At 44.0% G+C, this 16,398-nt stretch overlaps 1 protein-coding gene across 2 annotated transcripts in view; it reads right to left on the bottom strand.

Moving 5' to 3' along the window:
- Nucleotides 1-16,382, bottom strand: part of LOC119711511 (T-cell receptor gamma chain C region DFL12) — a 28,476-nt gene extending 12,094 nt beyond the window's left edge. Inside the window, exons 1-2 of one of the 2 annotated variants that reach the window (XM_038161853.1) lie at nt 16,253-16,382; nt 15,907-16,137 (exon numbers count right to left, since the gene is read on the bottom strand). In XM_038161853.1, the coding sequence (XP_038017781.1) occupies nt 15,907-16,137; nt 16,253-16,295 (274 nt within the window). In that variant the 5' untranslated portion in view covers nt 16,296-16,382. Of the gene's footprint in view, nt 1-8,960; nt 9,285-9,408; nt 9,763-15,906; nt 16,138-16,252 lie in introns of those variants that run through there. The other variant, XM_038161860.1, reaches the window with a different exon arrangement.
- Nucleotides 16,383-16,398: the final 16 nt, after the last annotated feature.

Raw genomic sequence — 16,398 nt, 5'->3', positions numbered from 1 at the left:
GTTTCCGGTAAATAGTTCTTATCTCAACCCATGATTTTTCACCTTCTGTGCCTTCAATTTTACTCTCAAGCCCTCCACAAGAGAGTAGGGGGAACAAGCAAGCGTAACGTGATTTGAAGAACATGGGAGCACTACTTTGGGGAATACCATTCCTAAGCCATGACAGCCTTACTTGGTGTTCAAACGGAGTATGAAATGTTGAGATAATGACAGGTCTGTCCAGAGATGGTTAAAAACAAATTTGATCCAGGCATATATTATATAAAACATGGAGCTACTGGTTACAATTTTGCTCGATCTGTTCACATGGCTGTGGTACCTAATCCTGTATATATTCCTTTGTGTGCTCCTTGCAGTGTTCTTTTTCAGAGCAGGGAGAAGGATCAGGGTTGCTTTGTTGATATATGGGGATATTAGCTAATGACATGACAACATCAGAGTCAATGAGGAGCATTTGGGATGTGTATTCAGTGTCGCTCTCCTACCCTTACCTTGGGCACAGCCTTTGGGGGTCTATTAATAATCATAGCCAGTTTATGGAAGGAACAGGAAAGGATGATTTTCCCAAGATTTTCACCCCCTTTTCCTGCTTCAGGACTGTTACAACAGCTTTTGAGAATTTTGAAGTTCCCTTGGGTGTTAAAGAAAGTGTGTTCTCGTTGCAAAGTCTGCCAGATCCCCTCAGTGTGGCCCACACCATGTTTAGAGTCAGGAGAAAGATACATAAGAAGGTTATTCAGAGATCATTAACTTGAGATTGGATGAGTGCCATGAAAGGTAGGAGGTAATGGGCCAGCTTTTGAAGGATTACTCTTCTCCAATGTTCTGGAAGTTCACCCCTGACATCTACAGTTTGGGGTTGAGTAAGATGAAGTTTTTGCTCTAAGGTTGCGGGAGAAATCCCCTTAGTTATGGTGAGCAAAAACTCACCCCCATTGTCCCCTGGGAGTTCATATTTAAAATGATTACTAGAAAGTTCTTTGTTCCTCCTGTTGTTATTGGTTTTTATTTGCTGCATTGATATTAATATTCCTAACCCCAGTTTGTGATTGGTACCCTGTCCCTCATATTCCGCCCCTAACCTATCCTATATATATCACTGATCCTCCGCTGACCCTTGCCTTTTTTAGTGCACCCTGTTTTCAGTCTCTGATCTTTGTTGTTTTTGCTGATTAAAACAATCTCTTATTTTCAGGTCACTAAATCATGCCCATCTCTATTTATTTGCCATGCAGACTTTCTCCAAACTCGGACATGCCATCTGGGCCTGGTGTGCCACACTGCAGGACCCCGGCAGAGGTGTAACTTACTGCAATGTGCCCTGCCTACTCTTTACTGGACATAGTTCAATACCAGACAGCACCCTCCAGGTGAAGAGGAGGAAAACAGACCAACGGGCACTGTGGCCACTCAAACTGCAGCTGAATGAGAGGAACAACCTATGCTAGTACAGAAGAAGAAATCCAAGACAAAATCAGTTTGTTTAGTGAGGGATGAACAATAGAGCCCTGTAGTGGTTTGATAATTTTAGATTTCGCTAATTTTGTGATTTTCTGGTTAATAGGAATGTGGTGGGTTTAGTGTTGGCTAATCACTAATGCACTCACTTCTTATTGTGAGATAGGATTAGGAGAAAAGCAAAGCAGGCTCAAAACTTTAAAAAGGTATAAAGAAAAACTTCTTAACAGTAATTAAAATAGAGTAATAAGAATCAGAACAAAACCTTCAGAACACTTCTCTTCCTCTCACAACCTTTTCTTTCTTGCTGACAGTGTAAAGAAACAAAATTTAAAATTTCAGTCAGCTCACCACCTCTGGAAGAGTCTTTCTTCAGTTTATTTAGGGAGATAAGTCCTTCTTGTTCATGTCATGGAGACTTCTCTACAAGAAAAACAGTTCTCTCATAGCTCTCATGAATAGCAGCTGCTTGGGGAAATTTGTAATTGTGAACTCTCTCTCATCTTTTATAAGCTTTTTGCACAGTTGTGTTTATGGCTTTTTAACTTATGGGGTACTGTTTTAAAGATGAACTGTTTAAAGGTAGAAGGTCTCATTATCTATCTCTAAAATCATCTTTATCTTTAGGAACAGAGATCTTTTCTTCTTGAGGGCTACTCCAGGCTATTACAGGACTACTCTCCTCTGTTCAAACTTCCCATAGGATCACAGCTACTTTAACATCTGCTTTCTTTAGTATGGAAGCTTTTGCTCAATATCTACAATTTGAACATCACTCTATATGTGTATAGGGAAAAAGAGTCTTTCTCTATAGCTTTATAAGAGGATTTCAGCCCCAAGATTAAGGCATCTTCTCATCCCTCCCATGTAGGACTTGATTTCCTCTTCACTAACTTCAGTGTTTTTATGTTGCTCTTTTACATACTTGCATCTTGTTCTTTTTTTTTTAACTTGAGAGAGGATTAAAGCACTGAAAGAGTTAACATCTTGCTTGAAGTTCGTATACAGTCACCTAAACTACGACTCAAAGGGCCGCTAAAATTTAATCAGTCAGTCTAAAACTCAGCAGCAGCACACCAAAAAAGGAGGGAGGGGGTGTATAGCTTCTCTTTCCCCCTGCCCAATAGTTATAGTAGTAGAATCTTATCTGAGCCGTCTTGGCCCAGGCTGCTCCTGAAAGTTAACAAACTCAGCTCAGCCCCAGGCACATACCAAGACGTTAGAAATCGCAACCACAGCCTGACCCCCGGTACTCCCTCCCCTGATCAGCAGCCCATAAAACGCCAGCGAGCGCCTGGCGGGGAGAAAGGAGCCTGGCCCCGTGGCCGGGGCTGCCTGGCCTGGCCTAGCTAAAGCAGGGGCCGGGGCGTGTTACCTCTTTACCCACCAGAAGAGAAAGAAAGTTTTTCCAAAATTTTCCGTATTTAACATGTGTTTTTCACAGAGGTGTGTACAGCTTCCCAGTAGTTCTGTAGACTGTCAGTTACACAAAAACTTTTACATCACATCTGTAGATGTCTCTCATGCAAAACCAATACAGGCGCTCACAACAGGAGGAAGAGGCAAGGCCAGAGATAAACACTAATCCCTACCCCAGATGAGCTGTCAGATATGTGAAAAGATTTCAGCTGCCAGTCAGCAGACCCCCTGGTGACCTTCTTGCTCTGATGATGGGAAATCATACCCAAAACATAAAAGTAGATGGTAGTGAAGCCAAGCAGCTGAGATCCTTGTTCTGGGATCTGAGCATTGGCAAGGGTATTGGGAAGAGGACAGAAACTTTCAGCCTGTGGAGGGGACTCCTGTCAAGTGGAGGGGAAAGGATTCTTTCATTGTCTCAAAGATGATCCAATAGGGTACCCAAGTCAGTGGAATACCATGGAAAAAGGTATCCAGTACCTTAGCAAATTAGCTGTGCTGAAGGTAATCTTTAGGGATTCAAATAACAAGCAGTCCCTTGTCCAGTGTACACAATGTATGTGGCAGAAGTTTGTATGGAGCTTGCCATCATTCTACACCAACCCTTTTGTTATGAGTAGAAAAGTTTTCCATTTCTTTGGACAACTGCTAAGCTGTAGTTTTAACTATTTGTTGTTAATAATTTCATGTAGTAATCACCTGTTGTTGATAGTTTTTCTTTAATTACCTGTTGTTGATGGTTAGGAACCGTTGGGTATCTCCTCTGCTCCCTGCTGCACCCGGGACTGAGGAGGAGGTGAAATTGGAGCTGGTGTGCAAATGTGGAAACACCTCCCCAAATCTAGGAAAAAAAACCCCTAAAACAATGAGCCACCATGGAATTAAGAGATGTAAGTGATGTCTAGAGGTGAGGAACTGAATCCAGTGTCTGTTAAAAGCCTTCTAACCTGTCACCCTAACCCAAAGGATATCGGCTAGAAAGAGGACTTCGAATGTCAAACTATAACACTGCAATTTCCTGATGCTTTCATAGGGACAGAAGTCCCGGCTCTGCATACCGGCAGACAGAGCTGCAAATTTCTTCCTCCTCCGTGCCACTCCTGGGAGCAGTGGCAGTGTGTGCGTGACCCATCAGTTCTCCCCACCAGAGCTGATTTCTTTTTAATAAAGGCATTAAAAAGGAGAAGGATCTCCTGCCTTGTTCATTTCACCTTTGAAATCATTTTCATTGATGTCAATGAAAGAAAAAACACTGCTTCAGGTGATTACCTGACTCTGACAATGTGTTCATCTTTTTTCCTTCCTACCAGCCTAAGCCTTGGCTGTGGAAACTTTGCCCAAGACTCTGTACAGACTCAAAAGATTCAAGCATGTTAGAGAGGAAATGTCTGATGTTCTGCCAGTATGAGCCACAGTCTCTTCTACTGGGAGCATGCAGCCCCCTACTCAAGAGAGAGGTACATACCACGAGGTACCCGAGAGGTAGTTTTACTTGTATGACTACAGAGAGGACATGAGGAAGCACATCTGCCCTAGCATCACAAGTACATGAGTGTGCTGGTTTAAAAACACAGCTGGAAAATTAAACCACATTTAAGCTTCTCTTTCCCCCCCAACCCCCTCACTAAGATAAGAGACTAAAAGCAGAAATTCTGAGTTAAGAAACATTTACTTGCAAAAAAAACATTAATAAAATAAGAAAAAATTAACAGTAACTATATTAAAATACACAAAACAAAGGTGATTTACATATGGAAGGTTATTCATCAACCAAGACCCTGCACAACCTGAGACGAAGAAAGTGAGACCTGGCCCCTCCTCCCATGCACTGGCCCATACAGCGCCTGGGAAGCTAGCTAGGTAGTCTGAATGGGAGCTATGCTGCTGAAAAGTGCTGGCTCCATCAGTTGCAGCGGTGGTCCCAATGCAGGGGTCCCTTTCCCCAAGGCAGTGGTTATCCCAGTAGTGGTCCTGGTGGGCACTGCAGCTTGCATTGGGGTTCTTGGCAGCTTCAGAATTAACATCAACAGTGGCAGCAGCTGTGGCAGTAACAGCATTTACCCCTTTTGAGTTTCTGATGGCTGTGTGTTTAAGGGAACAGTTTATTCTTTCCCATGGCCAAGGTGAGACAGACTGCTTCCAGCTTCTGATGCAGCTTGCTCAGCCTTTTCTGCTGCAACCAAACTCCTGCCATGATGTGAATGGTATGGAATTAAATAGTGTTAAAAATCCCACCCCTCTTTTTTAGCTCTGTACTCAGGACAACCTCTGCAGGAAATTCTTTAAGGATAAATGCCCTTCCACTTTACAGTGGGCAAATCCTCAGACAAAGTAGGAGGGCTGATGTCACTTCTGATCCTCTTGAAGGGACCTCCAGTTCATGTTTACAAGAACTGAGAAATGAGTACTATGACCCAGAAATAGAGGGGACTCCAGCCGGGTGGAAAAAAGGGAGAATCAGATCTATTGGACTGTATGAATCTGATGGCCTGATGCAAGAGCAAAGGCTTTAGTTGGCACTGGCACACTGTACCTGGCACAATGTACCCTGATGCCATCAAGATCTGTAGGGACAGAATCTGTCTTTATTACTGGGGTGATAGGGGCATCCCAACAGCTGACAGTACTGGAAGCTGAGATGAGCCTGACTGGGAACAAAATGCAAAAAGACCCCATTCTAATTGGCCCAGAGGCCCCGTGTGTCCTTGGCACACCTTGACTACCTTGGGAGAGGGTATTTCGAGGACCCAAGAGGGCATTGTTGGGCTTTTAGGAGAGCTGCTGTGGAGACAGAGGAAATTAGACAGCTGAACACCTTGCCTGGTCTCTCAGAGGACCCTTCTGCTGTGGGACTGATGAAGGTCAAAGAACAACAGGTACTGATCACTACCACAACAGTGCATCATCAACAATACTGCACCAACCGGGACTCTGTGACCCTCATCCATGAGATGATCCATGAATTGGAGAGCCTGGGAGTGGTCAGTAAGACTCGCTCGGCCTATAATAGCCCCATATGGCCAGTGTGTAAGTCCAGTGGAGAGTGAGGACTGACAGTGGACTATCGTGGCCTGGATGAAGTCACACCACCACTCAGTGCTGCTGAGAAGGTCATGCTGGACCTTCAGTATGAACTGGAGTCCAAGGCAGAGAAGTGGTACCACCATGGACATTGCTAATATATTTTTCTCCATTCCTTTAGCAGCAAAGTGAAGGCCACTGTTTGCTTTCACCTGGAGGGGTGTCCTGTACACATGGAATGGGCTACCTCAGGTGTGGAAACAGCCCCACTATTTGCCATGGACTGATCCAGACTGTATTGGAAAAGAACGAAGCTACAGAATACTTGCAATACATTGGTGACATTATTGTGGGGGACACCACAGCAAAGGAAGTTTAAACAGAAGAGGAGGAAGAGACCCTACCATATAATCAGCTACCAGGAAATAAAAAGTGATACCTTCTCTTTACTGATGGCTTCTGCTGTATTGCAGGGATACACTGAAAATGGAAAGTTAATATATGGAGTCCTACATGGTGAGTTGCAGAAGCTATTGAGGCACAAGGTGGATCAAGTCTATTTGCAGAGCTGAAAGCTGTCTAGCTGGGTTTACATAACATTGAATGAGAGAAATGGCCTGTGCTCAACCTCTACACTGACTCATGGATGGTAGCAAAAGGGAGTGGATGGAGAGGTGCCAAAAGAACAATTGGCAGTGCAGAGGTAAGTGCATCTGGGCTGCTGAACTGTGGCAAGACATCACTGGCTGGGTATAGAAGCTGGTTGGAGAAGTGCATCATGTAGATTCACAAGTGCCCAAAAGTTGGCCACAACAACAGACAGGTGGAATGTGCTGCCAAAAATAAAGCGTCTGAGATGCATGTTGACTGGCAATGATGAATTATTTCTGGCTCACTGGACCCATGACACCTCAGGTCATCAGGGAAGAGATGCAACAAACAGATGTGTTCTAGATCAAGGGGTGGACCTAATCATGGACATTGTCTTCCAGATTATCCACAACTGGGAAACATGCACTGCAATCAAGCAGGCCAAGAGGATAAAGCCTCTGTGGTATGGGGAACCATGGTTAAAATATAAATATGGGGAAATCTGGCAAATTGCTTGTATCATGCTCCTGCAAACCCACCAAGGCAATTGCTACATTTTTACAATAGGGGAAGCAACCACAGGGTTGCTGGAGACCTCCTCTGTGCCTCACACCACTGACAAGACCACCATCTTGGGCCTTGAAAAGCAAGTTTTATGGCATTGTGGCATCCCAGAAAGAAATGAGTCAGACAATGGGACTTATTCTAAAAATGGCCTCATAGACAGCTGGGCCAGAGAGCATGGTATTATTGAGTGGGTATAGCATATTGTCTTTCATGCACCAGCCTCTGGGAATATCAAAGGCTCCACATATCAGAGAAGGGGATAAAGTCCCCATGGTGCATATGAGGAATATATATAAGAGTAGACAATATGGATTAGTACTACCTCAAGCAAAGGGAAAGGCATCCATGGGATTATTTTTGGTGAAGGACCTGGGTGCATGTGGTGGGTAATGCAGAGGGATGGGGAAAAGCAATTTGCCCCTCAAGAGGATTTGATTTTTTGGTAAGAACAGTCTGTAATGTTGAATTGTGTAATATTGGTTGCTGAATGACACTGCCACTGTATGCCATAACCACCATGGATATGGACTGCTCCAGATACCTCAGTCATGATCTCCTGCTGCAGCTTGCACCCACCCAACAGCACACCAGCCCTCCTGCCCTGGAAGACACCTCAGACAGATAGAACCCACAGTCATGTGCTAAATGAACTCAACAGACATCTTGGAGGGATGGCCATTGACTATAGAAATTATATTCACACTTTTGTATTTATATAGATATGTGTATACATATACATAGCTGGAAGGTGTAGGATCTGAGTATGATGTAGATAGTATAGGAACTATAATGATAGTATCAGGAACAGATAATGTCCTGGTTTTGGCCAAGACAGGGTTGATTTTTGCAGTAGCAGGAGGGGCATCTGTGTTCTACACCACGTTGTATCACTGCTGGGGGCAGGGGAAAAGGGGGTCTCTTTTGGTTGGGGTAGCATGGCAGTGGTTCATGTTTTATGTGGCTATGTGTGGTGAGTTTCTGCGCATGAATCATTTGCCTCTTTCTTGTACGCTGTTCTTAGTATTGTTGCTGTTACTGTTCCTTTTCCTATCGCATTGCTGTTTCCAGTAAATTGTTCTTATGTCAAACCATGATCTCTTACTTTTGTGCCTTCAGTTCTAGCTCACTGCAGGTGTCAGGGGGAAGGGGAAGTGGGAGTGAGGGAGCAACACAAGGTTTGGAGTGATTCAGTGGGAACACTAAATTGGGGAATACCATTCCTAAACCATGACAATTCTATTTGTTCTAACATCAAATGGATGAAGAAGATGGTTATAAGCAACACATCATCAGCTCTGTAGGTAAGAGATTGCAAATCTCTAATTTTAACTGGTCTGTGTGGAATTTTGTGGTAGACAGGGCTTACAGTTTTTCCAACAGCTTACAGTTGCTTACATGTACAGCAGGGAATATTACGTGGTGAAACTTTTTCTCAAAAGTGCTAGGCAGTGGCAAGCATATAATTCTCACCACTGAGGTACTTCCTTCAGCACACGGTATTTCTTTTCTGCCTACTCTTTCCTATGGAGGCCAGACTACAAGATTACTGCTCCCCTAAAGACCATCAGAATTATGCTATGGCTGTGTAAAAGCACCAAAGGAGCAGGTAAGTGTCCAGTATTTATGTGCTAAGTTTTAAGGCAGTGGAGATTTCCTTTGCCCTTAAAATAGTAGATGTGTGTTGAAGACAGGACTGCTAATGCTAAACCAGACTTTGAGAAGGACATCTGTGTGGTGTTACCCACTCTTTTGAAGCAGCAGAAAAAGGCTGGGTTTTTCAGCAGCTCACTCAGATGCAGTGAGAAGACTGGTGGAGAAGCACAGTTACAACCTTGTGGTTCAGATGTTGCGGGTGTTGTTTTTTTGTTTTTTATTTTTTGCCTTGATGATCTTTGCATTTCTATCACAGTGAGGATCCCAGTAGGCACAGTAGAAAGTAGCAGCATCATCTGGAATTACATCTTTTATTGTAAGAACACACTGCTTCTGGATGGAACTTATTTCAACCATGTACCTGTTTGCTTGAAAGCCACTTTCAACAGTGGCTTTGCCTCCTGAAACAAACAGAAGCCTCTCTGGAGCTTCACCCTCCTTCTGCTTATACCAGTGTATGACGATGCCATCAAAATTTGCCTCTAATGTTTGAATTTCACATGTCATCCGTGCACTTTTTTGGAACTTGGTGATGGATATAGGACTCTGCATGGGAATTTCCTGTGCAAATCCATCTAGGAAAGAGAAAAGGAAAAATTATGTAATTAGCTAGAATTCAGGGATTTGGAAAGATGCTTGTTATGGATGCAAAGCCATAGGTTCCTGTGAGGAAAGGTAGGAAAATAAGGAAGTACTTACAAGACCAAGAGGCTATGGCCACAAACACTGCGATCAGCAGCATGTTTGCTTGTCACGCTTTGCTCTCATTGAGATTCAGAGGAGGATGAAAGGGACTCCAAACAGGAACCGTTTTTTACGGAAGGAGGAAGTGGCTCTCTTGAATGGTCTTCAGTGATGAACTTTCTGTGTGCAAGCAGATGGGGTGTTTTCGCAGAAAACCCTCTCTGGACTATCAAATATTAAAATTGGTAAAAAGGCTCTAGTCCTGTCTGCTTTTCAAGTAAGTATTGAAAATATTGATAAAATCCAAGGATTGTGGCCCTATAAAACCCAGTCAAAGTGACTGAGAAAAGGCTGCGATCAAGAGCATGTCCAGATATATATGGTGGAGTGAAGGTTTCAGCCTGGAGGTTTCCCTAGTGGGCAGTGATTGCATACCTCACCTGAGGTGTGCAGAGAGGTGCAGTGTCAGAGCAGGTGAGGACTGCCTTATGCTGCTTCAGCTTAGTCACCTAGATACAAGGTGCAGAACTGCCCAGGGGGCCCCTGTGCTAGTACTGCCCTCCACCAAAGCTGAAGACCATCACTCTGCAGTGACTGCAGTAACTGCAGAAGCTTGACTGTTGGGACCTGCCTCTGCTTTGGTTTAGGATGCGGGAGGAAATGCACAGCCACAGGATTTCAGTTTCATAGCTTAGCTGAGATGCAAACAATTCTTGGAAAAAAGGCTGGAAAATAAAAGAGAACAGCTGTTGTCAACAGCCATTGCAGAGAGATATCTTGATGAGTGGGTTTGATGTTATGGGGTCTCCCCTGTGACTGAGCCCAGTCTGACTCTCCTCCACCAGTTCTTCTCTGAAGAACTTTAAAGTCTACTCTCCTGAAGTCCAGGGCTGAGGTCCTGCCTCTTGACCTGCTGCCTTTCCTCAGGAGTCTGAACGCTACTGGCTCATAGGCACTGCAGCCAAGGCTGCCCTTACCTTTCCATCCACAAGGTCCTTATTGGCTGCCCAATCATCCAAGTCAGGAAGTTGCGGCCAACTCACTCCTGAAACCTCCTAGACTGGTTGTGAGGAAGTCTCAGATCCCACAATACAATGACAAAAGGCAGGCTGACTGAAGTTAACATTGGAGCTCACATGTACTACAACCTATTTTTCAAATAGTTGAGGAAGACAGGAACACCCATAGCAAGATGTTATATAGTCAAATCACATAGAAGCTTTAGCAAAAAATGTTCAGAGCTGTAGAACTAAAAATCCATCACCGTGGAGGTATTTGGTCTCATTTTTAAAAGATACTGAACATGTGCACTCCAATTCAGGAAATGTAAGACATAAAAATATCTCAGTGTTTAGACCTAGCTTTCAGGAAAATGCCAGCTTTCCTGGAACCAGTCTTTGATTGTAGAATCTGATTTCTAAAACTCAGTACACTTAACCCAAAGGCCCTGAGAGTCTTTGCTTGTCTGTGGCATAGCTCGTGGCTGAGGATTTAAATTTATGCCTTGGACATATCAAATGAGGAATGGTGATGATAAAATTAGGTTTTCTGTGCTGTTGTAGGACTTTTTAGTGACTGAGATGCAAAGGAAGGCAAAAGAAAAATATGAAGGAAGATGTGCAAGATCAGCTGGTCTTCCCCCCTTCTTTTCTATTCCTGTTTTTTTTAAGAGAAAATACTGAGGGATGAAAAATGTTGCTCTGCTTGCTAGAATTCTAACAGAGAAGAGAAATCTATAACTCACACACAGAGACTGTGTTCACTATATGGTGAGTGCTTTCAGTAAAATCTAGCCTTCATTTTAGGAGCAATATTTCACATATTTATCTAAAACTGACAGGAAGGCTTCACTTTTTGGATATTGCAGATAAATCTGAGCACAGAAATTATATACTGATTGTCAACATCAGATATTTAACACTTATCTAAGACTTTGTTTTACCTCTCCTGCTGCAGAAAATCATGAAAGGGGTGGAATAAGGAAGTATTTGAATTTTTAGCAGAGTTCTCAGCTTGTGGTTCAGAGCACAAAGAGTCTTTTTGTAAGGCTTATCTTTACCAAACTAATGCTGTGGTGCTTTGATAAAAACCAGTATGCACAGTAATAAGTGCCAGAATCCATTGGGGTTAAAGATTTTATCTCGAGATGATATACAGGCTGAGTAGGATCATTCTGAACTTGAAATCTATTTCTGTCGTTGTTGTCCTCAAAAACAGGTGTCCCTCCAGACTCGTACAGTATCCTCTTCGGTGGCTGCCCGGGAAGCTGTCTGTACCAGTGCACAACCTTTTTGTTTCCCAGTTGACATGACATGTTGACAGACATGCCCTTCATCTGCTTCTGCATCTTTGGGGTTTGCACTGGCACTGACTGCATGTCTACACCTGGAAGTCAAAGCAGAGAAATTGCATGAGGGGAGAAACTCCTGGAGTTTGGAACAAGGCTTATGTTCAAGGTAGACAGGAAGGAGAGAGAAGAGGAAAAAGGTCTTACAGGACCAAAATGAAGTTGCAAGAAGGACTGGAAACAGCAACATATTGCCTGTGCAGATTAGACCTGAAAATGAAATAAATAGAAATGTTATAAAGCCCTTCAAGTGGACAAATCATCAAATGACTGGGAGGAGGAAATTACTCATTCATCACATCCAATGATCGTTCTTCAACACACTACCACAGAGGGTGTTAAATTTACTGACAAGCTAAACCATGGTAGGAGCAGCATAGAAAAGACGAAAAATACTCAATCTGAAAAAACTTCTTCATCTATCTACTACTAGACTTATATCAGACTTCCCTACTGAGCACACTCAAGTTGTTCAGCCTGGCCCTTCCCAAGAATGTTGACGTCTCCTCAAAGCTGCCCCAGAAGAATGTTCCACCTTTCCTTATTTACTTTGGAGAATCACAGAATAATAGAATGCTTTGGGTTGGGAGGGACCTTAAAGATCATCAAGCTCTCACCTCTACCCCATGTGCAGGGATGTCACTCTCTAGGTCAGGTTGCTCAGGGCCCCATCCAACCTGGCCTTGAACACATCACAAGGGGTGGAACATCTAGATCTTCTCTGGGTTGTCTGTTCTAGTGCCTCACGACTCTCAGAGTAAAGAATTTCTTCCTAACATCTACTCAAAAGCTCTTTCAGTTTCAAACTCTTCCCCCTTCTTCTATCACCATCTACCCATGTAAAGATTTGTTTTTTGCAAGTGCCCTTTAGATACTGGAAGGATTCAGTAAGGTCTCCCCCAAGCATTTTTGTGTCCAGACTGAACAGCCCCAACTAAGCCTTAACTAGGCGTGTCACTAGTAGTGTCTGGCAAGGTTCCATACTGGGTCCAATATTGTTTAACTTGTTCATCAATGACTTGGGGGAAGGGGCAGATGCCTCCTCAGTTCACTGATAGCATGAAGCTGGGAGGAGTGGCTGATACCCCAGAAGGCTGTGCAGCCCTTCAGAGGGATCTTGACAGGATGGAGAGATGGTCAGGCTACTTCCTACCTGGGGGCATCTGCCTGCAACAGTGTGGCAAATGGTCAGAATTGTACAGTGCTGCTTTAAGTAGGCATGGAATTTGTGAGGCTGGTTGAAGATAACATGGGCTGGGCTCTGTGCTGCCCTTACATCTGGCTCAAGCAAGGTCTCACAACCAAAGGATGCCTGGGGCGAAGTGGAGGTCTCACAGCCCTGTGTTGTTTCAGTGGCACAGAGAAGCACCTGTGCCTATGTACCACCCCTTGTCTTCACCCTCCCTTCACCCTGAAAGGTGAGCTGTGTTGTAAATCTGGTCTGGTGAGAAGAAAAGGCACACAAAACCTCTCTGGAAAAGATCAGACAACAAAGGCTGCTTCAGATATTGGAGGGAGACCAAACTGTTTATTTTATCTTTTGTGTTAATAAATTCTGACCTAAAGTAAGTGACAGTCTAATTGACATATTTAACTTTCATGCTCCTTGGAATGCAAATGAAGAAGAACATGTAATATATGTATGACCAAAGTTACCAAACCCTACATCTACAGCATGTGATTGTTCCATCTTATGGGAAAAGGCCAAACATTTATAGTATAAAGGGAGGGCTTGGGGGCAGTATTGGGGGTTGGGTTTTTCTTTCCTTTTCTTTCCTTGTTACTTGTGGATTTTTTTTTCCATTGAGTTGCTAAGAAGCACTGATGGCTGGGTGCTTGAGAGGGGAGGGGGAACTCCTCTGGTTTTTTGTGAGTTTCTCTCAGAGGGACAGAGATATCATGAGAATAGAGGCAGGTAAAAGGACGGGTAAAAGGACAGGGGTTGGGGCAGATGGGAACTCTCTCTTGCTCTGTGTTTTGGAGGAGGATGGTTGGACCTGCAGCTTGGAAAAGGAATTCGTTGCCGCTGCCATAACCCAGTTGGGAGCTTCTTTTCTTCTGCTGCTGGGCCCTGCACCCCCTGCCCTGCTGGGAAATCCCACAATTTCCAGCTACCGCTGCAAAGCTCCTGATACATCTTGCCCACCACCCTAGGATTTCTGCTCATTGCTGCTGTCCCAGCTTGCTGCTTCCAAGAGTCCTGCTGGGGCAGGACTGGGATGGGCTTCCCCTGGGGCTTTTGTGAAGCAAAGCCCCCCTTCCACCCAGCTGCAGGGGAATCATCGCACCTGCCCTGCCCACCAGGAGCCAGCAGCACCCCTGCCGGCTGTGACCGGAACTGCATCCAAGGGGAACGCGCCAGGAAGGTTGTTGCTGGGCTCCCGCTTCTGTTTATTATTGGCTGTAGTTGTTGTTGTTTTGTTTGCCTTGTTGTACATATTAGTAAAGAACTGTTATTCTTATTCCCATATCTTTGCCTCAGAGCCCCTTAATTTCAAAATTATAAAAATTTGGAAGGAGGGGGTTTCCGTTCTCCATTCCAAGGGAGGCGCCTGTCTTCCCTAGCAGACACCTGTCTTTCAAACCATGACAGACAGAAAGAGATGGAGGAGCAGAAAAAAGTTTCGCCTGCTTCAGATTGGTCTATGGACTGTGTCTCTCCTCCTCTCCTGAGGGGAAGGATTTTGGTTAGCTTTACACCTCCAACTGCATAGGAACAGGCCTAGGAATACTTAATTATATTTGTCTATCTATGTATCTTAGAAAAAACAGGCAGCTGTTAATTTCACTGTGCATCAAGAATTACAGGTACAGAAAATGCCGTGTAAACATTTGACTGCACTGACTAGCCATGACACATTTCTTTTGAAGATCTTTGCATTTCTGTTGCATGAAATAAGGAGCTCCTCTGGCAGTAGTGTCTTGCCAGCAGCAAGGTGGTTGGACCTCTGTGCAAGTGCCTGCCTTTCTTGGTAATGGGGTTGTAGCACCAAATAGCAAAAATACATCTGGTGGCTCTATTACAAGACAGCCTCAGTGGCTGTGGCAAAACCAGAGTGAAGCATGCATTTTTACCAGACAGTTATTTGCTGCCCCTTGCTTTTTCTTGTACTTTCCCTGATTTCAAAGGCTGAAAATGTGCCCTGCAAAGACTTTATAGCAAATGGTCCCCAGGGCAGCAGCCATCATACATCAGGCTCTTCCCTGAGAAAAAATTCACATTTTCTGACCCAAACGAGAGAATCCTCTGGATCTTTTTTAGGATTTTGTCAATAGCACTGTACACAAATAAATCTCATGTTACAACTCGTACAGAAAGTTAATATCCTTCTGTTGTCCTTGCAATAAATGAATGAGTTTTGTCAGGTCCTGTAGAGCAGATATATCTACAATGAAAGAACAAAAAAAGAACTCACATGGACGGGGGTTGTGAATACCCTTGCCACATGAAATTTCACTGCAGCTCTCCTAAGAGCTGACTGAGCACTGCTGTATCATCATTTCTATATGTTCCCAGGTTTAGTCTGCAGTTTGAACTTGTAGATGGTCTTCACAACTCTTTCTTGGAACAGTCTTTTCAGGTGTTGCCCAGTGTAATACCCTTGCCTACGAAAGTCATTGTAATCATAACCTTTAAGTTGGAGGTTATTACTGGTAAGTATCACCTGTATCTTCACCATCACATGTATTTGAAGCCTCTCAGGCTAGATCGTAAGTGCAAATATCCTTCTCCTATGCTCCCTGCTCCCTCCCCAATATTTCTTCATTTTTGCTTTCTCAGACTGTATTTGGGAAAGTATCTGTATTGTTCAGAGATTATCTGTTTTACTATATAATTTAGTTGCAATGCCATCACCCACAGAAGTGCTCATTTTCCTCAGCACAGAGCAGTATACCACTTAAGTTGTAGCACATCTTTGCTTTTCTCCTTGTCTGACATTCATGTAAACATACTCAGCATAAACATGTTGGGGTGTTTTAGAGGTAGGAAAGTACAATTATGATTCTCTGTGTTTGACAGAAAGCCTGCCCCTCAGGGCACAGGCAGCTTTTTGTACTGGCTGCCTGTCACCTGTTAGTTCTGTGGAAATGCCAGTAGGCACAGTAGTAGGAACCTACATCATTGGAGTTAATGTCATGGATTGTCAAAGTGCAGACGTTTGTACCTTTCTTTGAAGAATACTTGTCGGTATAGGAATTGTCATCATAAGAAACTGCACTGGGTCCGATATACAGAATCCGTTCTGGAGCTCTGGCGGGTGCGTGTCGGTACCAATGTATATACGCATACTGGAAGTCAGGAATACCCTCAGCTATACAGTCCATTGATGTAGTAGTCTTGTGCTCTCTGGTAATGGATACTTCTCTCTGCTTCAGAAGCACTTGTGCTTGTCCATCTAGAAAGAAAGAGAGAAAACAGAACAAATACTCTTAGCTTGCTATTCATTCACACACATAAACATGGGATGCTTCCTTCCACTGCCCTGTGTCATGGTGACAAAGGGAACCTACGAGACCAGGCTGCAGCCAGGGCCAGGAGAGGAAGCAGCAGCATCCTGAGTGCTCTTGCTTGTGTCTGCCCTCAGGAGTAAGTTCACAGCACTCCCAGCAGGGGCAGAGCTCAGCAACTGAGGAGAGGAAATTATCACTAGGGCCTT

The sequence above is a fragment of the Motacilla alba genome, chromosome 2 (assembly GCF_015832195.1).
Source record: "Motacilla alba alba isolate MOTALB_02 chromosome 2, Motacilla_alba_V1.0_pri, whole genome shotgun sequence".
NCBI lineage: Eukaryota > Metazoa > Chordata > Aves > Passeriformes > Motacillidae > Motacilla > Motacilla alba.
Note: the sequence above shows the minus strand (reverse complement) of the source record. Positions and strands in the feature narration are given on the sequence as shown.